The sequence below is a fragment of the Mirounga leonina genome, unplaced genomic scaffold, assembly GCF_011800145.1.
Source record: "Mirounga leonina isolate KUSES-001 unplaced genomic scaffold, KU_Mleo_1.0 Mir_447, whole genome shotgun sequence".
Classification (NCBI taxonomy): domain Eukaryota; kingdom Metazoa; phylum Chordata; class Mammalia; order Carnivora; family Phocidae; genus Mirounga; species Mirounga leonina.
The window spans coordinates 12280090-12303898 of record NW_023270757.1 but is presented as its reverse complement, the minus strand read 5'-3'; the positions used below and the strand labels follow the sequence as shown (position 1 = coordinate 12303898).

General features: G+C 36.9%; 1 protein-coding gene across 1 annotated transcript in view; it reads right to left on the bottom strand.

Moving 5' to 3' along the window:
- The window catches only part of PTPRD (protein tyrosine phosphatase receptor type D), a 1111022-nt gene that overhangs the window by 72662 nt on the left and 1014551 nt on the right, over nt 1-23809 (bottom strand). The window contains exons 27-28 of the mRNA XM_034987987.1: nt 20222-20345; nt 4790-4965 (exon numbers count right to left, since the gene is read on the bottom strand). Of these exons, the coding sequence (XP_034843878.1) occupies nt 4790-4965; nt 20222-20345 (300 nt within the window). The remainder of the gene's footprint in view (nt 1-4789; nt 4966-20221; nt 20346-23809) is intronic.

Below are 23809 nucleotides of genomic sequence, written 5' to 3'. Positions count from 1 at the left end.
GCAAGACAACAGAAGCATCAGTGAGTGTCAACCATGGGCAGTGAGTAAGGGCAAGCTGGTGAGGACAAAAGAAAGTCAGCTATCCCTTAACCTTGGTTAAGCTGTTTCAGCTTGTAACTCTAATCAAGGCTGCTGAAGAATTTATTAAGCATGAGGATTACACATTCCCTCTGTCTTGTATTCCTTAGGATGGGAAACAAAGTAGAAGAGGACCAGCCAAAAACAAACAGATGAAGGGGAGGAAAGAAAAAGACAATCGCCCACTAAATAATAGAGGTTCCTGGGCCAGGAGTCACCATGGCAAATCCTACCTTGGAGCCTCCAATGGTTCAAACGAGGCTGCCAATCATGTGTCTTACTTGCCCACAAATAACACCCTTGGAGTGGAAATCCCAGCTGTATACATTTACTCTCCTACCAGTGCTTCATTTTTTCTGAAAATTTTCTTCCTTCCATGTGGTTGCCCAAACCAATTCATATGCTTACTGGCATGTTATGAAACATGGAAACAATTAGAGACCACATTCTAGGGCACAAGGGAATGACTCGCTACAGAATCAATGAACTATGCAGAACTTGAGAGGATTTGGCAAAAAAGATGGAAATTGTAGAATAAGACCCACTAACAGTATCTCATGTCACACAGCACATTCTACAATTCTTTAAATTGATCTGTGTGTTTTCAGGCAGCAATCGTACTTTACTTTCAAAGTCTCTAGTTTATAGCCTTATATTTTGTTTTGTTTCTTTATTTATCCAAATGAGACTCAGAAAATATTCAACGTACACATTCTCTCTTCAGGTTTTGATAGCTGAATTCACACACTATGCAAACAGTCTTCTCAGTTAAGTTTGGAATTCTTGTAAGGCCACATTTGAGGGGGAGTGTTTGAAATCAAAGAACTTAAATTTCCAAAAGACCAGTTTGAGTCCTAAGTCATCACACTTGGAAGGGCTTCTTTAGCAAAGGAAATGCTAAGAATGGTCAGCTCTTTAACAAAAGGCTAGTGAAACTTCTAATACATGCTAATGAACCCAAGAGCCTTTTCTGTGAGTTAGCTGTTCTAACTTGGCAAAGGTTTAAGCACTGCTGCTTTATCATCCAAAGGCCTGAGTGAGAGGCAAAGCACAAAGCTAGAAAACACAGGACATAGGTACTAAGGGGGCAATTCCCTAGCACCGTCAAGTGAGTAAGAGAATGGGGAGGGGTAATGCAAAACTGAATCAAAAGTAAACGTGGTATCAAGAATATATTATCTTTAGTGACAATTATTACTACATGTAATTCATGTTCATATTACTATTTTCGTATACTATTTCTTCAAGATATGGTTGCAGTGGAAGCTGCAGTCAGAATGTCCTTGTGATCCATGTGCAGACTGATTAACAATTCCCTGCATCAGTGTCTCGATTCTGGAGATTCTGTCCTGGGGAAGGCAAGTGCAAAAGAAGCCCATGTTGTGAGCTCTGTTTGGTCACAGTACATGGGTGTTGCACTGGGAACAGTGGGCAGAATTCATCATGAGCAGTGACTCTATGAGGCTGGTCAGGGTTCACTGTCAGCCACAGAGAAACAAATGCATTGCATTTGGGAACAAAAACTGAATTATTTGAGAGCAGCTTTAGGGGAAACTGAGGTTGTACTGGTACATCCTCCCAGCTCTGTCTCAACCAAACCCTAACAGATGAGATTCCTTACCTTGGTTAATACCCACAATAATCCTATGTAATTTAAAAAGGACACATGAGACTTTTAGGCATCCCAGTAACGTGTTCACTGTCAAACACCTAGTAAGCACTATAGCTGGGATCTAAACCCAGACATCTGACTGCAAGGCATCTATTTAGGACTGTGTCATATAATTCCCTTCTCTCTGATGGTGGTATCCCCAGGCAGTCTTGTGAAATATCATCTGTCCTCTCTTCCCTTTCCTCTTCTCTCTCCCCCATCACCAAACTGCCAGTCAACATGTACTCCTGCATACAAGTATTCTGCAGTACACAGTTTACACACACATGCACACACACACACACACTTCATTTTTCTATATACCAAGGGGGTGTGTGTGAATATTATTTTAAGAATCTGAGCCTTCTTCCAAATAATGAAATTTCAGGCTTCAGCCCTTGGAGAGGTGATTTCTTTCAACCACCTGGACCACCTCCCCTTATGGGGAAGACTACAAGCAGTCCCTAAATAAAGCCAGACTAGTTCAAACATCTGTTTTGAAATTGAAAATTCACTGAGTCCCCAGATCAGCCCACATAACCCACAGAGTTCCTAAAGTATAAAGCTATATATTTCGGTAACAATTAAGCACTATTTAGAGAAACTCAATCCAAGTTCTTAGTTGTGAATCTAGGAACGCCTTTCCCTTTCTCCCTAGACTTTAGGTGAAAGAGCAACTGGACAGGGAAAAAGCGAGGTGGGAGGATGTGAGGGAGAAGATGGAAGAGCAGGTGAGATAATTTGGGGGACCAGTGCTTTGCTAGATTTCTCGGTTGCATTTGGTCATTTATTCTCAAGCATTCTAGACTGGGGAACGAAGGGCTTTGAGGCCTTGTGGGTCAGGGCTCATTTGTATGTTCAGATTGATGATGTTGAGACTCCTCAATATTGGCTTATGCAGGTCATCACAAGTTTGGGTACAGACTGAACCACCACAGAATAAAAATCACAAGACAGCATTTTAATTGGCCTCCTTAGGCCATTTAACAACGGAGAAAGCTAACTTGCAAGAGCAAAGAGTAATTAATGAAGGGAGCAAACAGAGGTTCATTTAGTAACTTCAAAATAAGTTCCTCTGTCTGAGGTGGGGAAAAAAAGGTAGCCTGCAACATAAAGATAAACTGTAGGTATTTAAGTCACAATGCCTTCCGCCAAGAACTGCTCATTACCATCAGATATTGTGATGGCAGTGGGGCCAGTTGGAACTAACTTTATTATTAGAAGCAATTAGGGAGAAAAGGGGCAGAATTTCATTGCGTTATTTCAAAACAAGTTTCTGTGCACGGTTTAATGAAGGCCTGCAGTGTCAAGATAAAATGTGTGCTTTACTGAAAACAGCTTTTGCAAATGGCTGCTTGTTACCAGCGGTATCTCCAGGCAGAGCAGTCTGGGTAGGTTGGATTTACATGCACGCTGTAATAGAATAGTTCAGCTGTCTCAGCTTCACAGAAGTGTTAACAGGCAATATGGCCTGATTGTTAAGCACATGTGTTCTGGGGCCAGACTGTCTGTCTTCAAATCCTCACTCTGACCTTGAAAGCAGAATGACCTTGAGTGACCTCTGGAATGTTCTAGGCTTCGTTGATTCATATGTAAACTGGAGATCATAGTAGCGTTTATCTCACAGGATTGTTGTGAAATATCAATGTGTCTAATATGTGTTAGATGCTGCATTATGAAGAGTTATATCCCAGAAACAGTTGGGTAGAAGGTTATTTTTACAGGACTTGGTATATGGGGGTTACCCTGAGTACAGATCAATAATGGATCTATTTACATATTTTTAATGGGGTTTTCATGTAAAGAATGACAATGACATTTGTCTTCACAGTCATACAGGTTTCATCTAAATTCTTTTCAGACAGTATTTCAGTATTTCTCTATAATCACATGTTATAAAGAGGTTTGATTGCTTTTTGGGTTTGCTGAACCAGTTGTGTACCATACCCTTTACTTCCACCTTTAAAGTAATGGCTGGGACTTTTTATATTTTCCTGAGTCTGAGCTTTCCCCTTATGAATTCCCTGCACAGCCTTCAACTCTTCCCTCATCTACATACCTGGGCTAAAAGAAACTGCCATGTATTGAGCTTAGGAGACCATTTAAAAAACTCAACTGTCCCACAAAAAATGGGGAGTTGGGCTTTGGCTTCCTTCTAAATATCTTTTTGAGACTACTGTGACCACAGTAAAAGAGACCTCTCACCAGTGGTTTCAAACTCTGCCCGAATGTCCTACTCTTCAGTGAGAGTGTGCGCTGCCTTCAAAGATTTTTCAGAGACTCCTTCATTAAATTCTCAAGGTTAAAGACTGATTTTCATCAGATGGCTACAATATTTGCATATTCACTTGGGAATATGGCACACTGCTTACCCATTATGTTTTAGTTTTGCAAATCAATAACATTTAACTAATGTGCCATGCACCATAATATTGGACCCATATGATGAATAAAACCCCCTTCTTAGACCTTAACAAGCAATGACTCTGTGATTAAAATCTATTCACTTTGGAGAAGGCTAAAGTAGCAAAATGTCCTCTACACATTTATATGTTTTCTCAGCTGTGTATTAACCCACATCATTTTGCTGGCTGCATTAACTTAATTTATGGTAATTTGAATAATTTATATAAGAGCCTCTTTCACAGAATTTTAGATCTTACCCTGCAGATTATGAGAAAGAAAAAGTTAAAAATACTGACAAGTATATATTGGTGGGATTCTCCCCCAAAGTCTGTGTGTTCTTGTTCAATGTGAGTTTTTGAAAGAGGTTCAAGCTAATATTTATTTTCTCTAACCAAACTGTCTACTTTTTTGAGTATATATATATATATATATATTTTTTTTTTTTTTGGCAATCACATTGTAATGAGAGAATTTCCTTCTTGAAAGACTCAGTGTTAAATAATGGTTTTATCAGAGTTGTTGATGCCCACTCACAATTTGTTCCTGTTGGAAAGTCAAAGCTTAAGGAAAGGGTAGATTCCGAAAAGAATAAAATATGCAGCATAGGGACTACCTGAGGAAAGGTCTGAAGAGGGAGAAGGTAGATAGTCTTACCCTGGATCGTTCTTCTAGTTTTGTCATCATGACAACTGTTGCACTCCGTTGCTCCCATATCATTCTCCAAAAGTCCCCAAATGTTTCAGGGAGAGATCCCTGTGTTGCAATATAGGCGTTTTGTTTCCTATAGCCATCTATGTAGTTGGCATTCACATAGTCACTTCCTGGGATGCCTGTAAAACAAGAAGTGTTATTCCATGAGGTGAACCTATCACAAGAGGAAATAGCCTGGGATCTGGCCTGAGGGCAATGTTATATTATTGTTTCACAGTATGCTAGAGGAATCACAATATATTAAATTTTGGGTCTTAAGCAAGATAGTCTCATTGGGACTATCACATTAAAGAAATAGGTGTTCCAGGTGTTGTATCTCTGTAATATCACAAGGTAGATACCAAAGAAAGAAAAATATAACTGATTATCCATAGGGTGCTATTTTTCTCACACCCTATTTTCTCCACTGCATCAGTAAAATACAGCACGCAAAGGAGGGCAGAAATTTATCTGGTCACATTCCTCACTCATGCTATTCCAATTGCCAGACAAAAATGAAATAAAATAATGCCTGAATCTGAAAACACAGTGTAGGGTGGAGCGTGTGTAACGGTGAGAAATTCTTCACAAATTTAGCTAATAGGGAACTCATTTGTAAACTCATTTAATCCTTACAACAACTCTATGAAATATATCCTGTCAGGATCTTCCTTTAACAAAGGAGAAAACTGAGGTGCATCGAGATGAAAGCACTTGCTCTAACTGGTGGAGTCTGGTTTAATGATAGTCAGTCTGTCTGCTATGTCTGTCTTAGACTCTGCAGAGATTGCTTCTTGTTTAAACCTCACAGTACTGTTGTACTACATGTTCCTTCCCTTGGATTATCGTGATGGCCTCTTATTTGCTTATCCCACTCTACTTTTGACCTTTGCAGTCTGCTCTTCATCTAGCATGAGAGCAATTTCTAAGAAAATATTTCAGACTTTGTAACTTCTTTCCTTCAAACCCAACAATGGGTTTCCCTTTTACTTCCAATAAAATCCAAACTCTCAACAATACTTACAAAGCTCCACACTTTTCCAAACACATCTCATTCTATTCACCTCCCTGCCTTCTAAACTCTAGACACTGGTCCAGCTTCCATTGGTAGAAAACACTGCTCTCCTACCTCAGTGCCATCCCACACCTTAGAACGCACTCTGTGTCTCCTTCCCATTGTAAAACGCTCAGCCTATATCTCAGAAAGCCTGCCCTTGATACTCCTGGACCTCAGAATTCCCTTGACTTTATGTTACTTATTACACATTGTAATTATATACTTGTTAACACAGTTATCACCTGCTTTGACCTCTAGACCAGGTGTCTGTTATTAACCCTTACTATCTCTAGGGACAAAAAGAAATTTGCCCCAGTTTTGACATCTAGTAAGTAGCAGAGCTTGAACTTGATGCTGATATTCTGATTGAAAGTCTAATTCAGCGTGACACCTTTAAGAGGAATATAGATAAATTTGAGCTTCTTCCAAGGAGAGTGACCAGAGTGGTTAAGAAAATCAAAGCTGTTCTGTATGAGAAAGGAATACATAGTACAGCTTGGCAGAGGAAAATGTAAGGGTTGGGGATGAGAGCTGCCTGTGAGGATCTGAAGAGAGGTTTAGGTTAACTCTGTTGGGATCCAAATTTTTCCATTCTGAATGATGTAACTACAGAGAGAAGAATTCCATTTCCAATTTAATAAAGCATTTTCAAATTGTCAGAATCAAAAAGGGAATAGATTTCCTTGGGATGTAATGAGTTGCCTACCCCTGGAGGGGAATAAGCACTTTACATGGATACTGGCAAGATATGAGAGGTAGCACTAGAACCTGTACATGGCCCCTTCTTGCCCTGGGAAAATATGAGTCCTGGGGCTATGAGAAAAAAAAGAGAATATTTTCTTTATAATGGAACATATGTTCCCAAGCTAAAATTGTTATATTTCACTGATTGCCACTTGCAATTACTTTGACTGCTTTTCTGATTCCAGTTGTAAAACTGATCCTTTCAAAAAAATAATGAAAGTCAGATGGGAACTACTGGGCTCCAAGATGAACACATGGATATGGAATACCACCAGCATTAGTGAAAAGGTTTTTGAGTAAAAACTGAAATGCATGGTTGGTTGTAACATTATTCATCTATTACAGCTACTCAAGAAGCAGTTGGGGTTCTGGCAGCTCTTTGTTGATAAAGATTCTATTCCTCCAGACACCAAATTACTGTAGATTCAAAAGAGAGTTTAAATAAAGTCCTCAGGTTATGGCCATTGGGAAGCACACACAACCTCATGTCCACAGGATTTGGTTCTGAGCCAACAATGAACCTATTTTATAATACAGGAAAAGCCCACTTTAGAAATTTTAATTTAACAGTTAACAACATTAAAGAATTGATAAAAAAAAAAAAAAGGTTCTGGCTAAAGGCATCCATCAGCTACCAATATACAGAAAAGCTTTTCCAAGCAAGTTGAAAATAGAGAAATCTGGGTTAATGACTCAGAAAAGGCATCAGCAAGGCATTGTACCTCTTCCCCCTTATCAAGGATAACAACTATATCTGAATAATGTGTCAGAGGACAGAGGAGATGGACAGGAGACTCACATCTAAAGGAAGGGAATCAGCCCAGCTCAACATTCTTATGTAAATTTTAATCATTGATTACATAATGAATTGTTTTTTGACATACTGCTTAAGTTTGAATAATAAATTATTATTTTTTTAGCGGGGGTAGGAGGTGGGATGCTACTTAATAATGCTTGCGTTTCCCAGGGATAAAAATATAAAACATCTGCCAGAAAAATACTAGGCACTTGGGATATGTACTGTATCACCAAATGCTTTAAGAATTTGATATTTTGAAAAGAAAGTTAAAAGGAAAAATTCAATACCTAGTAGAGTTAATTATTAGGCTAATGTTTACATCTTGAAAATATTGCTGAGGCTCCTTTTCTATTTTGACACTCATCTGTAAGGAGGTAGTGCCTGGAATGAACGCCTCCTTCCAGGAAATCCCTTTATATACTCTGGCCAAAAGGCATTCCAAGTAAGTCTTCTCCCATACAACCTTTACAAGATGGGGATGTGAGAGATGACTATGTTCTATAGAAGCTCTAGGATCTAATGTATCTGTATTTCATACAACCCAAACAACAAGCTGTGTGGAAAGATGAATGAGAAAAGATTTTAGGAAGGGTGGTGCTTTGCCCTTTTAAAAACATTAGCCCCAGACTGGAAGCTAAAGTTGAACGGAAGTGTGTTTCAAGTAGATGAGATCTCAGTTTTCAGTGTGACATATTTAGAAAAATTTTTTAGCCAATCTTGTGAGAAAAACAACATGGTGGCTTTCCAAGTGTTTTGGTGCCATGAAAGGTTTCTTCCGTAGCTTGTGACTGCAATGTTCTGCTGGGAGGCTGAATCTACAAAATCCTTTCACTTTTTTGGGGGTGACCTTCTCCAAGTAATGCATACTTGTTTATTTAATTTATAATCCCCTGCCTTATCCAGAAGATGATTTGCATCTGCTAATGCAACACTAATCAGAGTGCACTACTAATCCAAGAGAAGTGTGTGAGAATTAATTGAATTCTTCTGGGGCTATGATGGATGGAAATCTAACTTAACATGCAGTACTGAAAGAATATAGAATTACTATAAATTAGCTGATTGCTTTTAATTTTTGGAGTCAAGGAGACCTTTGTCCAATACTATGATAATAATGGTGTTTGTTGTTGTTGTTGTTGTTGTTGTTGTTGTTGTTTTTGGTGGGTGTTGCTTATTAAAACAATGAAAGCATAAGAAAGATATCTGCCTTTAGCTCATCATAAGCAAATACCTTAGGTCTGGCCTGCTGTAGGAACTCTTTCTTGGAGTCAGTTGGTCTTAATGTCTTTGTTCAAGAACAGCTTACTACCTTTATAAAAGTAAGTTTCATGATTTCCCATGTATTATTTCATGTGTACTCTCCACTTACCAATAGTCATGTAAACAGGTCCAAGACCCATAATTATCATTCTAATATTATAAGTGAGAAAAATGAGGCTAGATCTTGAATTCATATTATACCTATATGCCCCTTTCCCGTGTTATAGTGTGTTTCATCAGGCAATGAACTATTCTTCCTTGTGGTGCATACAGATATTACTTACATGCTTTATACCGGATTTTGTGTTTGGGTCAAAGAAAACTTGGAGCTATAAAACACAAGCCTGTAAGACCAACAGAGATTGTGATGAGGTGAATGGTTGGCAGAGCTGTGCTTCTGTGTCCTGCAGGCATAGCAAGACACAGCAACAGCTATTCACACAGAATTAGGACAGTTTTAGGCTCTCATTTCATTTGCTGGGAATTGCTGGTTATAACTTTCAGTGGAAAGTAAGTCTAGGCATGGATTTTGGGCTCTGCTGTTCTTTTATTTTTTTGCAAAGCTTTGGAAATGTATCATGAGTTCAACATGCAAGGACAATGCCATTTTTCTTCACCTAAGCATAGGATTAATGGAACAGGCTTCATGACATTGGTCTCACATGTGTTTGAATATTAACAGAAGGAGAGAAATCCTTGGAAAGATGAAGCTACTCTGAAAGAATGTTCGTGATGAATAAATAATTCATGCTGAAGAATGCTTTAAAACCTTGAAAGCATGTTGAACTGCCAAAGAATATACTATCTGAGCTGTTTTGTCCTGACTAGATTAAAATATTTTTTTTTTCCTGTTAACTTGAGGAGGACTAATTGGGTCATATGGGTCTATTAAAACAAAACAAAAAACAAGGGACACCTCAGTGGCTCAGTTGGTTAAGCATTCAACTCTTGATTTCAACTTAGGCTGTGATTTCAGGGGTGTGAGATTGAGCCCTAGGTTGGGCTCTGTGCTGGGCATGGAACCTGCTTAAGATTCTCTCTCTTTCTCTCTTTCTGCCCCTCTTAAAAAAACAAAACAAAGTAAAACAAAACAAAACAAAACCCCAAACAAACAAACAAAAAATCCAACTTGCCTTGGTCTCAATTTTTCCGGTCAGGAGATAATTTGATTTGAAAATATTTCTCTTGTTGAGGGGTGTTCATAATTATAAAAAAATTATTTTATTAATGTGAAATTAAGTAATTATAATGGGTATATGAGTACTTCTGTATCACTCCATTCTGTAGGAAAAGTCACAATGTGCCTTTTAAAGTCTTGAAACAATACTAAGCACTTGCTAAAAATTGAGAGAAATTGGCCAGGAACCTGGGACTCCTTCCTATCTAGGGCTGCTGGTAGTTTGCTCTTTGACATTTGGGGAGTTGTTCAACTTGTCCAGACCTCTGATTGCTTATCTGCTAAACAAAGCATGTTGGACAAATTGATTCCCTCAAGTCCTTTTGAGTTCTAAAATAAGATGTCTCTCTGTGGTATTCTTAACCTTCTTGGATTCAGAAATCTCTGTGAAGTTATTTTAAGATAGAGGCTTTTTGTCTCTCAGATTACACAGGAACAGGCTCTGATGCTCTTTCAAGCTGATTCCTATTGCTTCTACCTCTTATGTGCAGAGATGAGATTTTTTTGGTGTGACTGATACTTCAAATCTTGATTAGAATATGGTGGAGTAAAAAGCAACAAATTCTAAAACAAGGCATGAGACTAGACTGGTAGGTGGTCTATTCATGGAAAGAAGCTGGCCCTGGATTTTGGAGGTGAGAATGAAGAAGAGGCAGCATTTCAGGGAAGGCAGAATCCCTTCCCTACTCTAGTGGACATATTGCTGCTGTACCACAGAGCTGGAGATGGATCTTCAGCTGAGTGGCTGACTCTGTCTTGACTCACAGCATGGTACCAAAACCCAGGTACTCTTATTTCTTTTCACTACTACAAATCCTTAGTGAAGTCTGTGTCCAAAAAAAAAAAAAAAAAAAAAAAAAAAAATGCTTTCTGGTCAACCAGTTTATTTATAGAAGTACTCAAGACCCAAAGGAGCACAAAAGCTACCTTTTACTTAGTAAACAATGTCTCCTCCAATTCAATACACACACACATCCACATCCACACACCATCCCTAACAACAATGAATTGATTAAGACCCAGATTACAGTTTTTACAACCCACAATGCAGAAAAAAATGTTAACTTTATTGCTGACACTGGCAAAACTAGAGTAGAGAAAATAGAAAAACGAAATCCAATAGTAATTTATAGTAAATTTATTTAATTCCAAATGACACAGACCTCGTTTTGCCTTCACTTGTACCATGACAGCCACCCACAGCCACATCAGAACTAGCAAAATGAAGGATTCTGTTGGCAACACAGCAGAGAAAAGCAAATGCTTCTTGCAAAAGTACAGAGTATTATCTGACTTGGCGTCCCCAGAGATACCACACATTAACAAACTGCCTTCCATGTTTCTATGGTACACAGGACAATTATTTTACAAGCATGCCTTGTTCTGTGGGCTCATCATGACAATGAGTTAATGGGGGAATGGGTAATTTTCAGAGAGTTTGTGAAGCCAGGCTCTGTCCTCTCAAGGTTCTGAGTCCTCTTCCCCTTGGTTTTCTATTCCTCAGCACTGCTGATGCTGAAGAGGCTGCGTTATAAGAGTAGTTACAGAGGAGGATGTGGGTGATTGAACTGTCATTGAATGCATTTCAAGGTTAGCTACACATGTTGGGAATTATCAGCACCTGTGATGGAGGGGACTCATTTCTGGTTAGGGAACACTCTGCTCTGGAATAAAGCAAAGCTTGGGCCAGTACAGCATCACAGAGTTTTGGTCTACTATGCTTATATTAATAAGGATGACATTATTATAGGGCTTTATTCAACAGTGAGCTAGTCTGAATCAAAGACGGAATATGGTGAAAGGAGTTCTGTCTGTAGGAAACTCGCAGAGCCCCAGTCTCCTCACAGATCCTAAAATATGAGCATCATTTTCAATGTTCTTACCCAACACCCCTATGAGAATTTAATGAGTGAATGCATTTGAAACTTCTAAAATACCAGTGGATATCAGTTATTGTTATGATCAGTGTAATAAACAGTAATGAAATAGACTACTCATTCCTAAATACTCTACTGATGAAAAGTTATTCCACATCTGGAAGGCCCCTTTCCATTTTTTATTTAAAAAATGGAGAGGACAAAAATAATTATTTTATGACTTCCCAGTGATATACAACCTGTGATTATATTTTAACAACAGAGCCACAACACAGATGATGTAGGTTTCTCTACAGCCTGAGCAATGAAGTGTAGGTTCATTAGCATAATCTTCAGAGCTGTACCATAAAAATGAAAAAAAAAAAAAATGCCCAGTAACTAAAGACAATGGAGATAAAAATAAACTCATGGACTTTTTGATTTACTTTTTGATTGGCTTCCTGGAAACAGAGTAAAGAAAACCAACACAGCTAGCCATCCCTCAAATTTTTTTTTTTTCTCTTTTCCAGATAAGAAGCACTGCAGGTACAGGCTGAGGTAGGACCCGGGGAATAACTGATCTCCACACCACTTCCTTGGCTACATGCAAGAGGAAGATGCCATTTAAATAGCTCTAATTAGTCTTTAGGCAGGCTGTGAGCACCTTGTGAATTTTCAAGTTTCCAAAGGCTAAGTCCTCTCTAGCTCTCTATTTAAGACAAATTAAGCTATAAAAATTTGACTGTGCCCTGCTCCTCAAAAAGAAATGCTTTTATTTAAAAAGTAAGATAAAAAGACCACCTGAAATAAGAGGATTAAACTTTGTCATGCCTGTAAACAATTAACTTGAAAAGTGAACTGAAAATGTTAAAAAAACAAAACTGCTAAATCAATGATTGATGTTCAGAGCAATGTGAAGAAAATAAACTCAACCAATATTTGCAAGAGATTTAGACATGTTTTAGTTTTTTTCTTAGATGGGGCATACAGTCTAAAAAAATCCCTTCACTAATTTAAATAGAATATCAAGAGCAAAATAAAACAAACACCAGGTGCCCACAAATTAGTCATTAGAGTTTGAGGGAGGGAGAGACTGAGAAAGTACAAGAACCAAGAGGAAGGAAAAAGAATTATATTTATTGAACTGGTGTGAGAAATAACACATGGCAGCTATTAAAGGGATTTGTTGCTGGGGAAAATAATTTAAATTCTTTGATGTTAGAGTTACATATAAAACATTTATATTTACAATAATATAATTCACATTTTATTAGAAAATGTTAGGGAGATTGTATTAACTTATTTCCCTGTGTTTTTGTTCATTTTGTTTTAACTTATTGAAAAAATATCAGGTGATTCTAGAAAAAAAAAGTTAACTCACAGCATGGGAATGATGTGAATGGAAGACTACATTATCACGTGCCGACAGCTGTGTGAAACGAATCAGTAGCCACTGAACAGTGCAGTAGAGAAGCTAAGGAGCTACTTAAATGGGAAGCACTGGTGTGGTGGTGAAAGCTGAATTAACAATACAAGGGAATACCAGTAGTTTCTTCTCTTTACTTTAAAAAAAAATATGAATTATCTTAGGGGCATTGATTTCCTGTGAGTCACTTTCTCATTTGAAAGGTGCTAAATTGCTCATCTCACAAATGATCGAGTTGTTGTAACATCATCTGTATTATTTACAGTTGGATTTTTTTGAATTGCTCCTATTATGCAAATCAAACAGATGATAGATTTTGTATTTCCATTTAAAAGAACATATTCTCCCCCTGTTGAAATTTGTAATGCTATTATGGGTCTGGTTTCCATTTATCAAACACCAATATATTTTTTTCTTCAGAGTGAAGAAACTATATGCAACTTTCTCATTTGGATATTATTAATTTTTCCATAGATCATATACAAAAGAAATCCATCTGAGGACAAAAGGACATATTAATAGTAATAACAGAATTCATAACAGCACTGACAATTTTCATAGTTTCCAATATTTATTAGGCATTTTCTTTGTGCCATTCTCCCAACAACTTTATATGTATTAATTCATTAAATTGTCCTAATCATTCTAGGAGGTAGGTACTATTATTAATCCTATGGCACAGATGAGGAAACTGAGGCATAAACTCTTCAGAAGCAAGAAGAGCCTAGGATGATTTAATAGAAAAGAAGTTCTTGAGAAGTGTATGGGCCCTTGCAAGGAGGTATCCATTAAAGAGAAAAAGTGAATACATATATTTATGTTTTGAAACTTTAAGTATATTCCCCCAAAACCAGAAAAAAAAAAAAACTGTATTTCACTAAGCTTCTCTTATTAGATTAACAAGCACTAGTGTTACAGAATGCATATGACATGATGTCGGTTATTCTGTGTCATTTTTTTTTTTTAAGATTTTTTTATTTATTAAGAGAGACAGAGAGCACAAGTGCGGGATGGGGAGGGAGCAGAGGGAGAGAGCGAATCTCAAACAGACTCCCTGCTGAGTGCAGAGCTGGACTCTGGGCTCAATCTCACAACCCTGAGATCATGACCTGCCAAAATCAAGAGTCGGATGCTTAACCAACTGAGCCAGCCAGGCACTCCTATTTGTCATTTGTAACTCTTTCATAGATAAAACCATTTAAATCTGGCTTGGTAGAAGACACACACACAGGCTAATAGTCCTATTTGGTGTAAACTCTCTAGCTTAAATGTGGGGGTTTTTTGTTTGTTTCTTTGTTTTAGAAGAATGAATCTCTTAATGTCCAAGATTTAATATTTATCTAATAAATATTGCTCAGTATCTATTGATTTCTAGATTTAGAATCAACTTTCAGAATTTTAGGAAGAGCAGGAAGGGTCTTAATGCATTCTCATTCGGCTCTCAAACAGAACAAAACACACTAAGTCAGGGGTTTCTAAATTGATGAATAGGCTTACAAAAGGCTTCTCTGCCCTTAAACTCTCTGAAATTGGTGTACAAATAAATCGGGTAAGTGTCTTTTGTTTTCAAGTAGGGTTTAAAATGCTCATCAGGTTCTAAAAAGGATCTAGCTTCCCCAAAGGGTTAACTGTACTAAGTGACATGCAGAAGATCACAGAACAGTTTAACTTAGAATTTAGTTTTCAGTCTTCTGTCTTCTTATTCAGTGTTCTTCCTAATAGAACTTTAAAAATCATATTAAACAAACAAAAAAATCCACCTGAAAGCATTTATATGTCATTTATTCTTTGGAAAACTTCACTTTGACTAGAGTCTAAGAGCACAATTGAAGACTTCTAGTTCTCAGATTTCCAACATGAGTGTTTGAAAATGTATATTTCAAAATTCCTAGACAGTCTTCCCAGCCAAAAAGCCATCATTTTTGATTTAGGCATGACATATATAGGAGCAGTCATTATGTCTTCTAAAGCTGCTATAGTTCTGAGTGGCCAGTTTGAGAGAAGAGCAGTCCTGAGTCCTACTGACTCATATGAGAACTTTGGCTCTGTCACCAACTACTAGCTACTAATTATAAACAAGCTACTTGATTTTTAAAAGTTTAACAATTTTGGGGCACCTGGGTGGCTCAGATGGTTAAGGGTGTGCCTTCAGCTCAGGTCATGATGCCAGGGTCCTGAGATCGAGCCCCATGTTGGGCTCCAGCTCAGTGGAGAGTCTGCTTCTTCTTCTGCCTCTGTCTCTCTCCCCTGCTTATGCTCTCTCTGTCTGTCTGTCTGTCTCTCAAATGAATAAATAAAATCCTTAAAAAAAGTTTAACAGTTTCTTCATCTATAAAATTAACAATAACAACTAGCTTTTGAGGTTGTTCTGAACATTATAGATAAAATCTATCCATGATTTCATACATGATATAAAATCTATGACATGTTGCCCAACACACCATAGGTACCCAGATAATGATATCTATTCTAAATTCTTGTCTTTATTGTTGACATAAAAAGTAGGGTTTTAAATTTTATTTTATATTTAGTCCTGGCCAACAATTTTTTTTTAAAGCTTTTATTTATTTGAGAGAGAGACAAAGAGTGTGAGAGCGAGAGCACAAGCAGGGGGGGTAGAAGGAGAAGGAGAAGCAGACTCCCCCACTGAGCAGGGAGCCTGACACGGGGCTTGATCCCAGGACCCTGGGATCATGACCCGAGCTGAAGGCAGAGACTTAACCGATGGAGCCACCCAGGTGCCCCGTGGGCAATGATTTTAAAAATTCCATTTGAATATGCCTTTTAAAGTGAAATGTTAATTATGATCCTACTAATAGAAATAGAATACTGGCAGCAGTGAAGAGTAATTACATTTTAGGGGGAAAAAACACCTTTTTTTTTAAAATCTAGGACTGAAAGAATTAGAAGTTATGCTAGTTATTAGACATTACAATAAATAATCTTCCATTTATTGATATTCCTGAGTTTATAAGAAGTTGAAGATACAGACAAAGATACTGAGGTAAGTAGACCACCTTTGGAATCAGTTAGAGATAGATGCACTTGAACTTACTTCTGCAACTCCAGGACTCTAAAGCATTTGGATCACTGATGATTTCCCATATTGTGTCATTGCCTCAGATTAATTATGCCATAAATAAGAAATGAAATACTAAAATGCAATGTTCACATTATCCGTAGGTTAGACAAATGATAAAATGGATTTTTAGGCAAAATGATAAGTCTGGGTTTTTGGATTCAAGCTAGTGACTCAGTCACAGACACATTGCCTATCTGTAGGAAAGCAGTGTGAATGAGGTGGGCCCATGCAAGCATGAGCTGAGGAATCAGAAAAGCTCACTTCCAATTTGAGCTCTATTACTTATATATGGTGTGACTGTGTGTATGTGTATATATATATATATACACACACACACACATATATATAGCAAAATAACAGTGTGTACAGTAAATGACATAATTGATAGGAAAGCTACATAGAGCTAATTCATAGAAGTCAGAAGTAAAAGAGATTTCACTCATATGTGGAATTAAAAAAAAATAAAACAAATGAATAAACAAATAAAAAGCAGAATCAGACCTATAAATACAGAGAAAAAATTGGTGGTTGTCAGAGGAAAGGGGGATGAGGGGATGGGCCAAATGGGTGAAGGGGAATGGGAGATACAGGTTTTCAGTTATGGGATAAATAAGTCATGGTAATAAGGGCACAACATGGGGAATATGGTCAGTGATATTTTAATAGCATTGTATGGGGACAGATGGAGGCTACACTTGTGGTGAGCTCAGCATAACTTACACAGAAGTTTAATCAGTTGCATAACACTTATGTTGTATACTTCAAACTAATGTAACATTGTATGTCAACTATACTCAAATTAAAAAAAAAAAAAAAAGGTTTCAGCTAGGAATTGATACTCAGAGAAGATGAGGTTACATGACTAGGAAGTGACAGAGCTGTGACCCAAACCCAGATTTCCTTGCTCTTCTCATCTTTTGGTTTACCCATTTGTTTTTTCCTACTTTAGTAAAAGTAATGAGCAACTTTGGATTCTATAAGATTAAACATATAATTATATATTATTTTATGTACGTACGTATTAGTTTCCATTTAGTCTTTGACAATATTTAGCTTACACTATGAAAATAAATCCTATCACCTCTCTTCCTCAGGAATTACTGATGTCTCTTAAGGACAGCTTAAACATGGAGCGGAGGCCAACAGTAACTGGACTGGTCAAAAATTTAATTGTGTTTCCATAGTGCTTGCTCTATAATTCAAAAAATGTAAGCATTTCTGTAGTTGAAACTCTCTTGAATTTATTCTACATTTTCCCCAACATAAATAAAATGACTGTAATTTGGAAACATGTCATGAAGTATCACTATTTTCACAGAATTCAATAAGCACACTTGTGCTGACACACAATTCCCCATTCTTTAGTTTATATCCCCTGCCATTGCTCAGCGGAAGTAGTGTAAAGGTTTTGCTCTAGGAAACAAAGATAAAGATAATACGAATCACTGTGGCAACTTCCAGTTTTCCTTTATTGTCTGTCAGACCACTCTGCAAAGTAAACATGAAGAGGGGCCAGCGCCATGGAGAACAGCAGCAAAAATGTCCAAACTAAAACGTTAACCAAAGTCTTTTAAGTTATCACCACACGTGGAACCCAAAACAAGCATGTTAAATTTTATAAATTGTTCATGAAGTCTCTTAACATTTAAATCCTCTTGAAAAATCTGGCTCTGTGTTATCAAAGCTCCCTTTATGCGAGAAGCCCCAGTTGGCAGTTCTGTGGTTCCTGTTGCCAGCATTCCTTTTCCGTGCTTAAGATATAGGATAATCGTTTATCCCCTTAAATATCTGCTGAGTAGGGCTTAGTCTAAGATAAAACACTGTTCATGGTTGTAATCTAGATTAAAGCTCTTTATATAGCCCATAAACTTCAATTAAATGCTTCTAACCTTTTGTGTAAGACAAAATTGAAAGACTTTTGGTTTCTAGGTCAGCTCTAGATTTAGGATATATTTGTGAGCATAGAGCTATAAAAAGGCAGGTTTTAGTCTGATTCAAGTGCTTTTGCTTTTGTACTGTAAAAATAGCATAGGAATGAAATGTACATAGTTTCCATCTATCATAATAAAAGGACAAGGAGGAATATTCTTTGTCCTTCAACATACTTTACTATTAAGATGGTGGAAAATAACAGGTTAAGGAAAATAATGATAAAAGTGGGCAAAGTACAGGGACATGGTAATACTGAATGACCTAATTCTGAGTAGAAACAATGCTACAATACAGCAAAAGCAGACTGACAAGTTCTCCAGCCAAGATCATGCCAAATAGGTTCTCAGTTTACATTCATTTAGTTTCTATAATTTACCTGTTTCACTAATGGAAAAAAGATTTCTCTCCTCCACTTGTGACTTGGTTTAATTTCTTATTAACTATGGAGTTGACTTGAGACTTCTTGTCTCAAGTCCAAGAAATTGCTATTTATTTATTTTTTTACATTTTAAAGTGGGAAATATAAAATGTAAATGTTATATGCTAATCCTCCACATATACCAATTACAGTTTTCAAACAGGACTTGAAGCAATTACCTGTTTGACACCATCCTGTTTGAAGAACTAGCATTGGTGAAATTTTGATAAACCTGATCCAATTTTTTCCCATATGGAAAAAGGTTAACTCTTGAGCTCCTAGTACTTCAATAGCCTCAAAAAGGAATTAAAACATTTTCCAACATCAAAAGTAAAATTAATTGGGAGAATTTTACAAAATATATCTATGCCACATAACACCAGTTTGAAGAAAGGGGGCTGCAGGTATGGGCTTGCTCAAATGCTGAAAGATAGTTCTTCCCATAAAACTGGAAATAAATGTATTGGTTGCCTTGTGTGCTTACTGGGGAAGACTTTAAGCAGTGTCTCACTTTCAAATTAAATTTGGTACTAAATGAAGCATGTTGGATTTGTAGGACCTGATCAGAGTTATGAGATAAAGTGGTAGTCATCACAGATTTGAGGAGCAGAAAAAAGTGAAAGATACTTGAACGACTATAGATGAAAATGTTTGAACTGCCAGGTTCTAAAAAGGACTTGGGTCTGAATCTGGTATTATTTAATGTTTACTAAAACATCTGGAAGAGGGTAAGCAGTGAACTTTCAAGTATGAAAAGGCCACAGAGCTTTTCTAAAGGATGCCAATGAGGATGAAGTGGTATGTGGCAGTTGGTGGTCCAGCTTAGCTATTAGGACAGAAGGAAGGATTTAAGTGACATTGTAAACTCTTTTCTAAGGACAGAAATATGCTACCATAGCCAAAAACAAAACGAACAACAACAACAAAAAACTAACAAAATACTGAATGTTGAACATGAGCTCCTAATTGATTTTAATATGCCATGTGAAGGGATTTATTACTGGAAGGGGATGAATGGAAAATACTCTCCTCATGAATCCTTACAAGAAGCTAGGTATAATAGAGGTGTAATCCCCATCTTTTAGGAGCAATCATTCCTTCTGGAATGCACTCCTTGCTACAATTGTGAGAGATAGATTACTAAGCAGTCCACAAATTAGCTGTACCAGACATTTCCAATATGCTTAATTTTAATTAATCACCACACCACCAACTCCTAACCTTTAGACTGTCCCTAGTGGCTATCCCGGTTTATTTACAAAGAAGCCCCCCCCCCCCCATTTAAAAATAAGTCAATGAGCATCTTCTGACAATCACCTGTTTATTTATAACCATCAGCAACCATCAGTAAAATGGGCAACCTCGATTTGCTTCCCCTCTATAAACATCAACTACATTATGAAGTCTTCCACCTAGAGTCAAGCCAAGAAGGTAATGAGAGATGCTTCTATGTCATATGGTGTTAGGGATTTTGTGTGCCCAAATATACATAGTATATTTGTATGAGAAAGAAAATGTGAGAATAAGTGATACCCGAATCTTAATTATGTCCATAGATAGCGAAAAACCTAGCTAAAAATATATTTTCATGCACACTCTTAAACTCATGAAAATAAAAGTGTAAATAATGTCTGAATTTCCTTACCTTCTATTGCTGATAGGAGAACCCGGGAATGATCATATGCGATTACATTTGCATATCTATTCTTTGGTTTGTTTACTTCCAAGTTTGAATGTTCCCATGTGAACTGCTGGCCAGGGTCAATTGACTTTAAAAGAAAAACAGCACATATACACACACAAAATCAATATTTGATAACACAGATTATAGGCATTTATCACAAGTAACAAACATGATTTAAAAAGAAAAGTCTGAAGCCACACTTCATCAAAGATGACCCTAGCTATGAAGCTGAACAGTAATATAACTAGCATAACACGAAATGATTAATCATAGTAAAAAACAGTGATAGTCACCAACACTGATTCAAATGAAAAAAAAAGTCAATATAGATGTTCTGTGAATATTGGAAAGGCAGGGTTTTAAAAATTGTTTTACTTTTCCATTGCCTTCTCTGCAGCTGGAGTTTACAAATTATCTGGTTCAATATTCCTTCTGGTTCTATGAACATTATTTTATCTTGATTATTCTCCCTACTCTTTCTTGTCAGGACCTAGCCTCACCCTTACATTCACTGGTCATTCACTAGCTTCACTGGACACAGGCTTTACTGTTCTTTCTTTGCCTACGGGCTTACAACCTGATGGCAAAGAAACTTAAAATTGTGTCTGTTTCTCCATAACACACTATGACCAGTATCACAAGGCAATTTGTACAATTCAAATAGTTAAGAATAATTGTAAAGAAGGTTAAGTTGGTTAAATCTAATAATCATCTTCAAATATCAATTCATGACCCAATGCAAATAGGGTCTACTTACTTTTGTATTTATTTCCTATTTATCATTGTGTTATATTTACAAAGTTTGCTTCTTTTTATTCTTTATTTTAAACTTATTTTTTTCTGATTTTTAATGACTTTTCTTGATGCCTTCATTCAAGAAGCCATTATTCAATAATCTAAAGTAAATATTGCACAAATATAAAATAATATATACATTTTTTATAGTTAAAGCAGAACCATTATTTTGAGACTGGATTCTGGATTTGATTATAAAACTCCAAGGGACTTTTTAATTTCCTGCAATGTTACGGAAATCAAAACATCTTTTCTTTGATCATACGATACTGACACTTTCTTAAGATATAATTTCATGGTATACGGAAACACGAGTTCAGTAATTACATAAACATGATTTCAAATGATTAAAGTCAAGTTTTCAGAAATAATGATAAATTGGGTTTATATACAGGTAAAATTCTTTAAAAAAGTAAAGATACTATGTTATGTTAATAGAATTTTTAGCAGTTGTTTTTGATCCTGGGCATTTGCCATGCTTCAATATGTATATGTAGACCTGGAAAGTAAAACATACCCAATTGCTGTTACTTATTAAAGATGTGTATATTTTGTGTTTAATAGGGATGGTAAAGAGTCAACCTATTAACCGTCATGAATAGCCTCCAAACATACTAAAATTCTCAGCAGGATAGACTGCAGTCTCTAATTTACTAAAGATTATAAAACCCCTTTTCTTTTCTTAGCCTCTGCTAACCCATATATAACGAGTACATCACTGAACAGTATTCAGCAAAATAATTATCCGTGTTTTAGAGTCCAAAGGATAATATAATTAGAGGTCTTTCTAGTTTGTTCTTCCAGGGAAGCTCATCATCTCCCCTGTGGAATGTACTTCTCTCCAAGTATCCAGTGAGCTGAAACATGCGGATGCCTGGGTGGAAGCCTTCAAGTCAACCTTGAACTTTCTCCACACAAAGCAGCTTTATTTGGTGAGCAAACCCTACCTTAAAATTTTCTTAAATCAGTCCTAAATCTACCAGCTCACTGCCACTCCCTAAATCCAATCCTTCAGTAGCTGATGACTGCTTGAACTCTCTCTTTGAACTCTCACTCTAATGCACTCTTCATACCAAAGTAGTATTTCTGAAGCTCTGCTCTGGGCAGGTTAGGTTCCTGCCTAAGAACTTCCACTGGCTCTGAATGACCTACAGCTTAGATTCTAAAGTCCTTAGCCACAGTCCTACCTATACGCCTTTAGTCATCTTTGCATCTACAAAGATGGCTCAATAAATTATGGTTCAACAGGTTTCCTTAAATGAATTGAATTGAGGAATAGATGTTGTTGAGAAGAGTTCATAAAAAGAAATCGTGGAGTCATTCTTCCATGTAACATGGGAGTTAAAGAACAGACTATGGAAACTGCAGTTAACAGTGTGCTAAACTAATACTTTAGCACTCATTATCATATGGCTTAATAGTAAAGTATGTGATCCTGAAATTACAACTACCAGTGATATTCCACTTTATACTGAGGAGCATTGCTGAGTACATAAGCTTCTTACACATTATTCTCTAAAATATCCCCAGAAGCTCCTAGGCTCACTGATGCACAGTGCTTTGGCAGAAAATATTACTTCCGCTGATGGCCCTGTTCTTCAGACTAAGATCACTCACAGATGTGTAAAGAGGCATGCATTTAATTAGACTAATGAAATTGCATCTCTCAACACAGACACTGTTAACTTATGTCCGTTTCCACTCTTGCCACATATTCCCAGCCTTCTGAATGCTTGATTTGATACCTACATTGAAGAGTTTAAAAACCAGTCATGGAAACATGAATTTTATGTCACATGTGTTAATATGTTTAAGCTTAAAGGATGATGCATGAGAAGAAGACCTATAGTAGTAGGATAATTATAATAGCTGCCGGGTCATGCAGTATCCTGTTTAATTTTCACAAGTGTTATGAGGTACGTATTGTTATTTTCCAGACAAGGAAATTGAAGTAAAGAAAGATTAATTCAATAAATCTTACTAAGGGCCTTCTCTGTGGCACTATGCGATTCGGTGGTTAAGTAATTTGCTCACACAGCTAGACTCATACCTTCACCCTCAAACCCAGGTCTGTGTGATATCAAAGCCCAGCTGATGATTAACAGCTGGTAATTACCAAGCCATGATGCTACTTATCCTGAAGGCCACTGAAAAACAAAGAAGCCCAACACTTAAACATAACTGTTCTTTATCTCGGCAGTCTGAAATGTATTTCTTTCCAGCTGATCATCCTCTGTCATTCTGGGGCAATTACATAAGAAATTAAGTTTTAGAAATGAGGTTGGCTTCACATGAGTGATAGAACAGATGGGATGCAGCTTACATTCATACTCGTTTTACGCAGATCAAACAAACATTGATTAAATAATGCTAAACTGTCTTTGTGCAACACATACTCATCTATCTGTATCTGTCTGACTGAACGTGTAACAATACACAGCATAGGTCATTGTTTTGGAGTTTGTCAGAAAGCTGAGAGCAGTAAACTCAGTAAGGAATAACAACTACTGAAAGTAGGTGAGGTATAAGATGACTTTTTTATTGAGAAAAAATAAAACTGGTTGAGGAAAATCAAATTTCAATTCTCCATGTTAATGAAGCAAAGATGTCATGGATGAATAAGACCCTAATTCTCAAAACAGACCTTTTTTTAAAGATTTATTTATTCACTTATTTGAGACAGAGAAAGAGAGAGCACTAGTAGGAGGGGCAGGGAGAGAGAACCTCGAGCAAACGCCCCGCTGAGCATGGAGC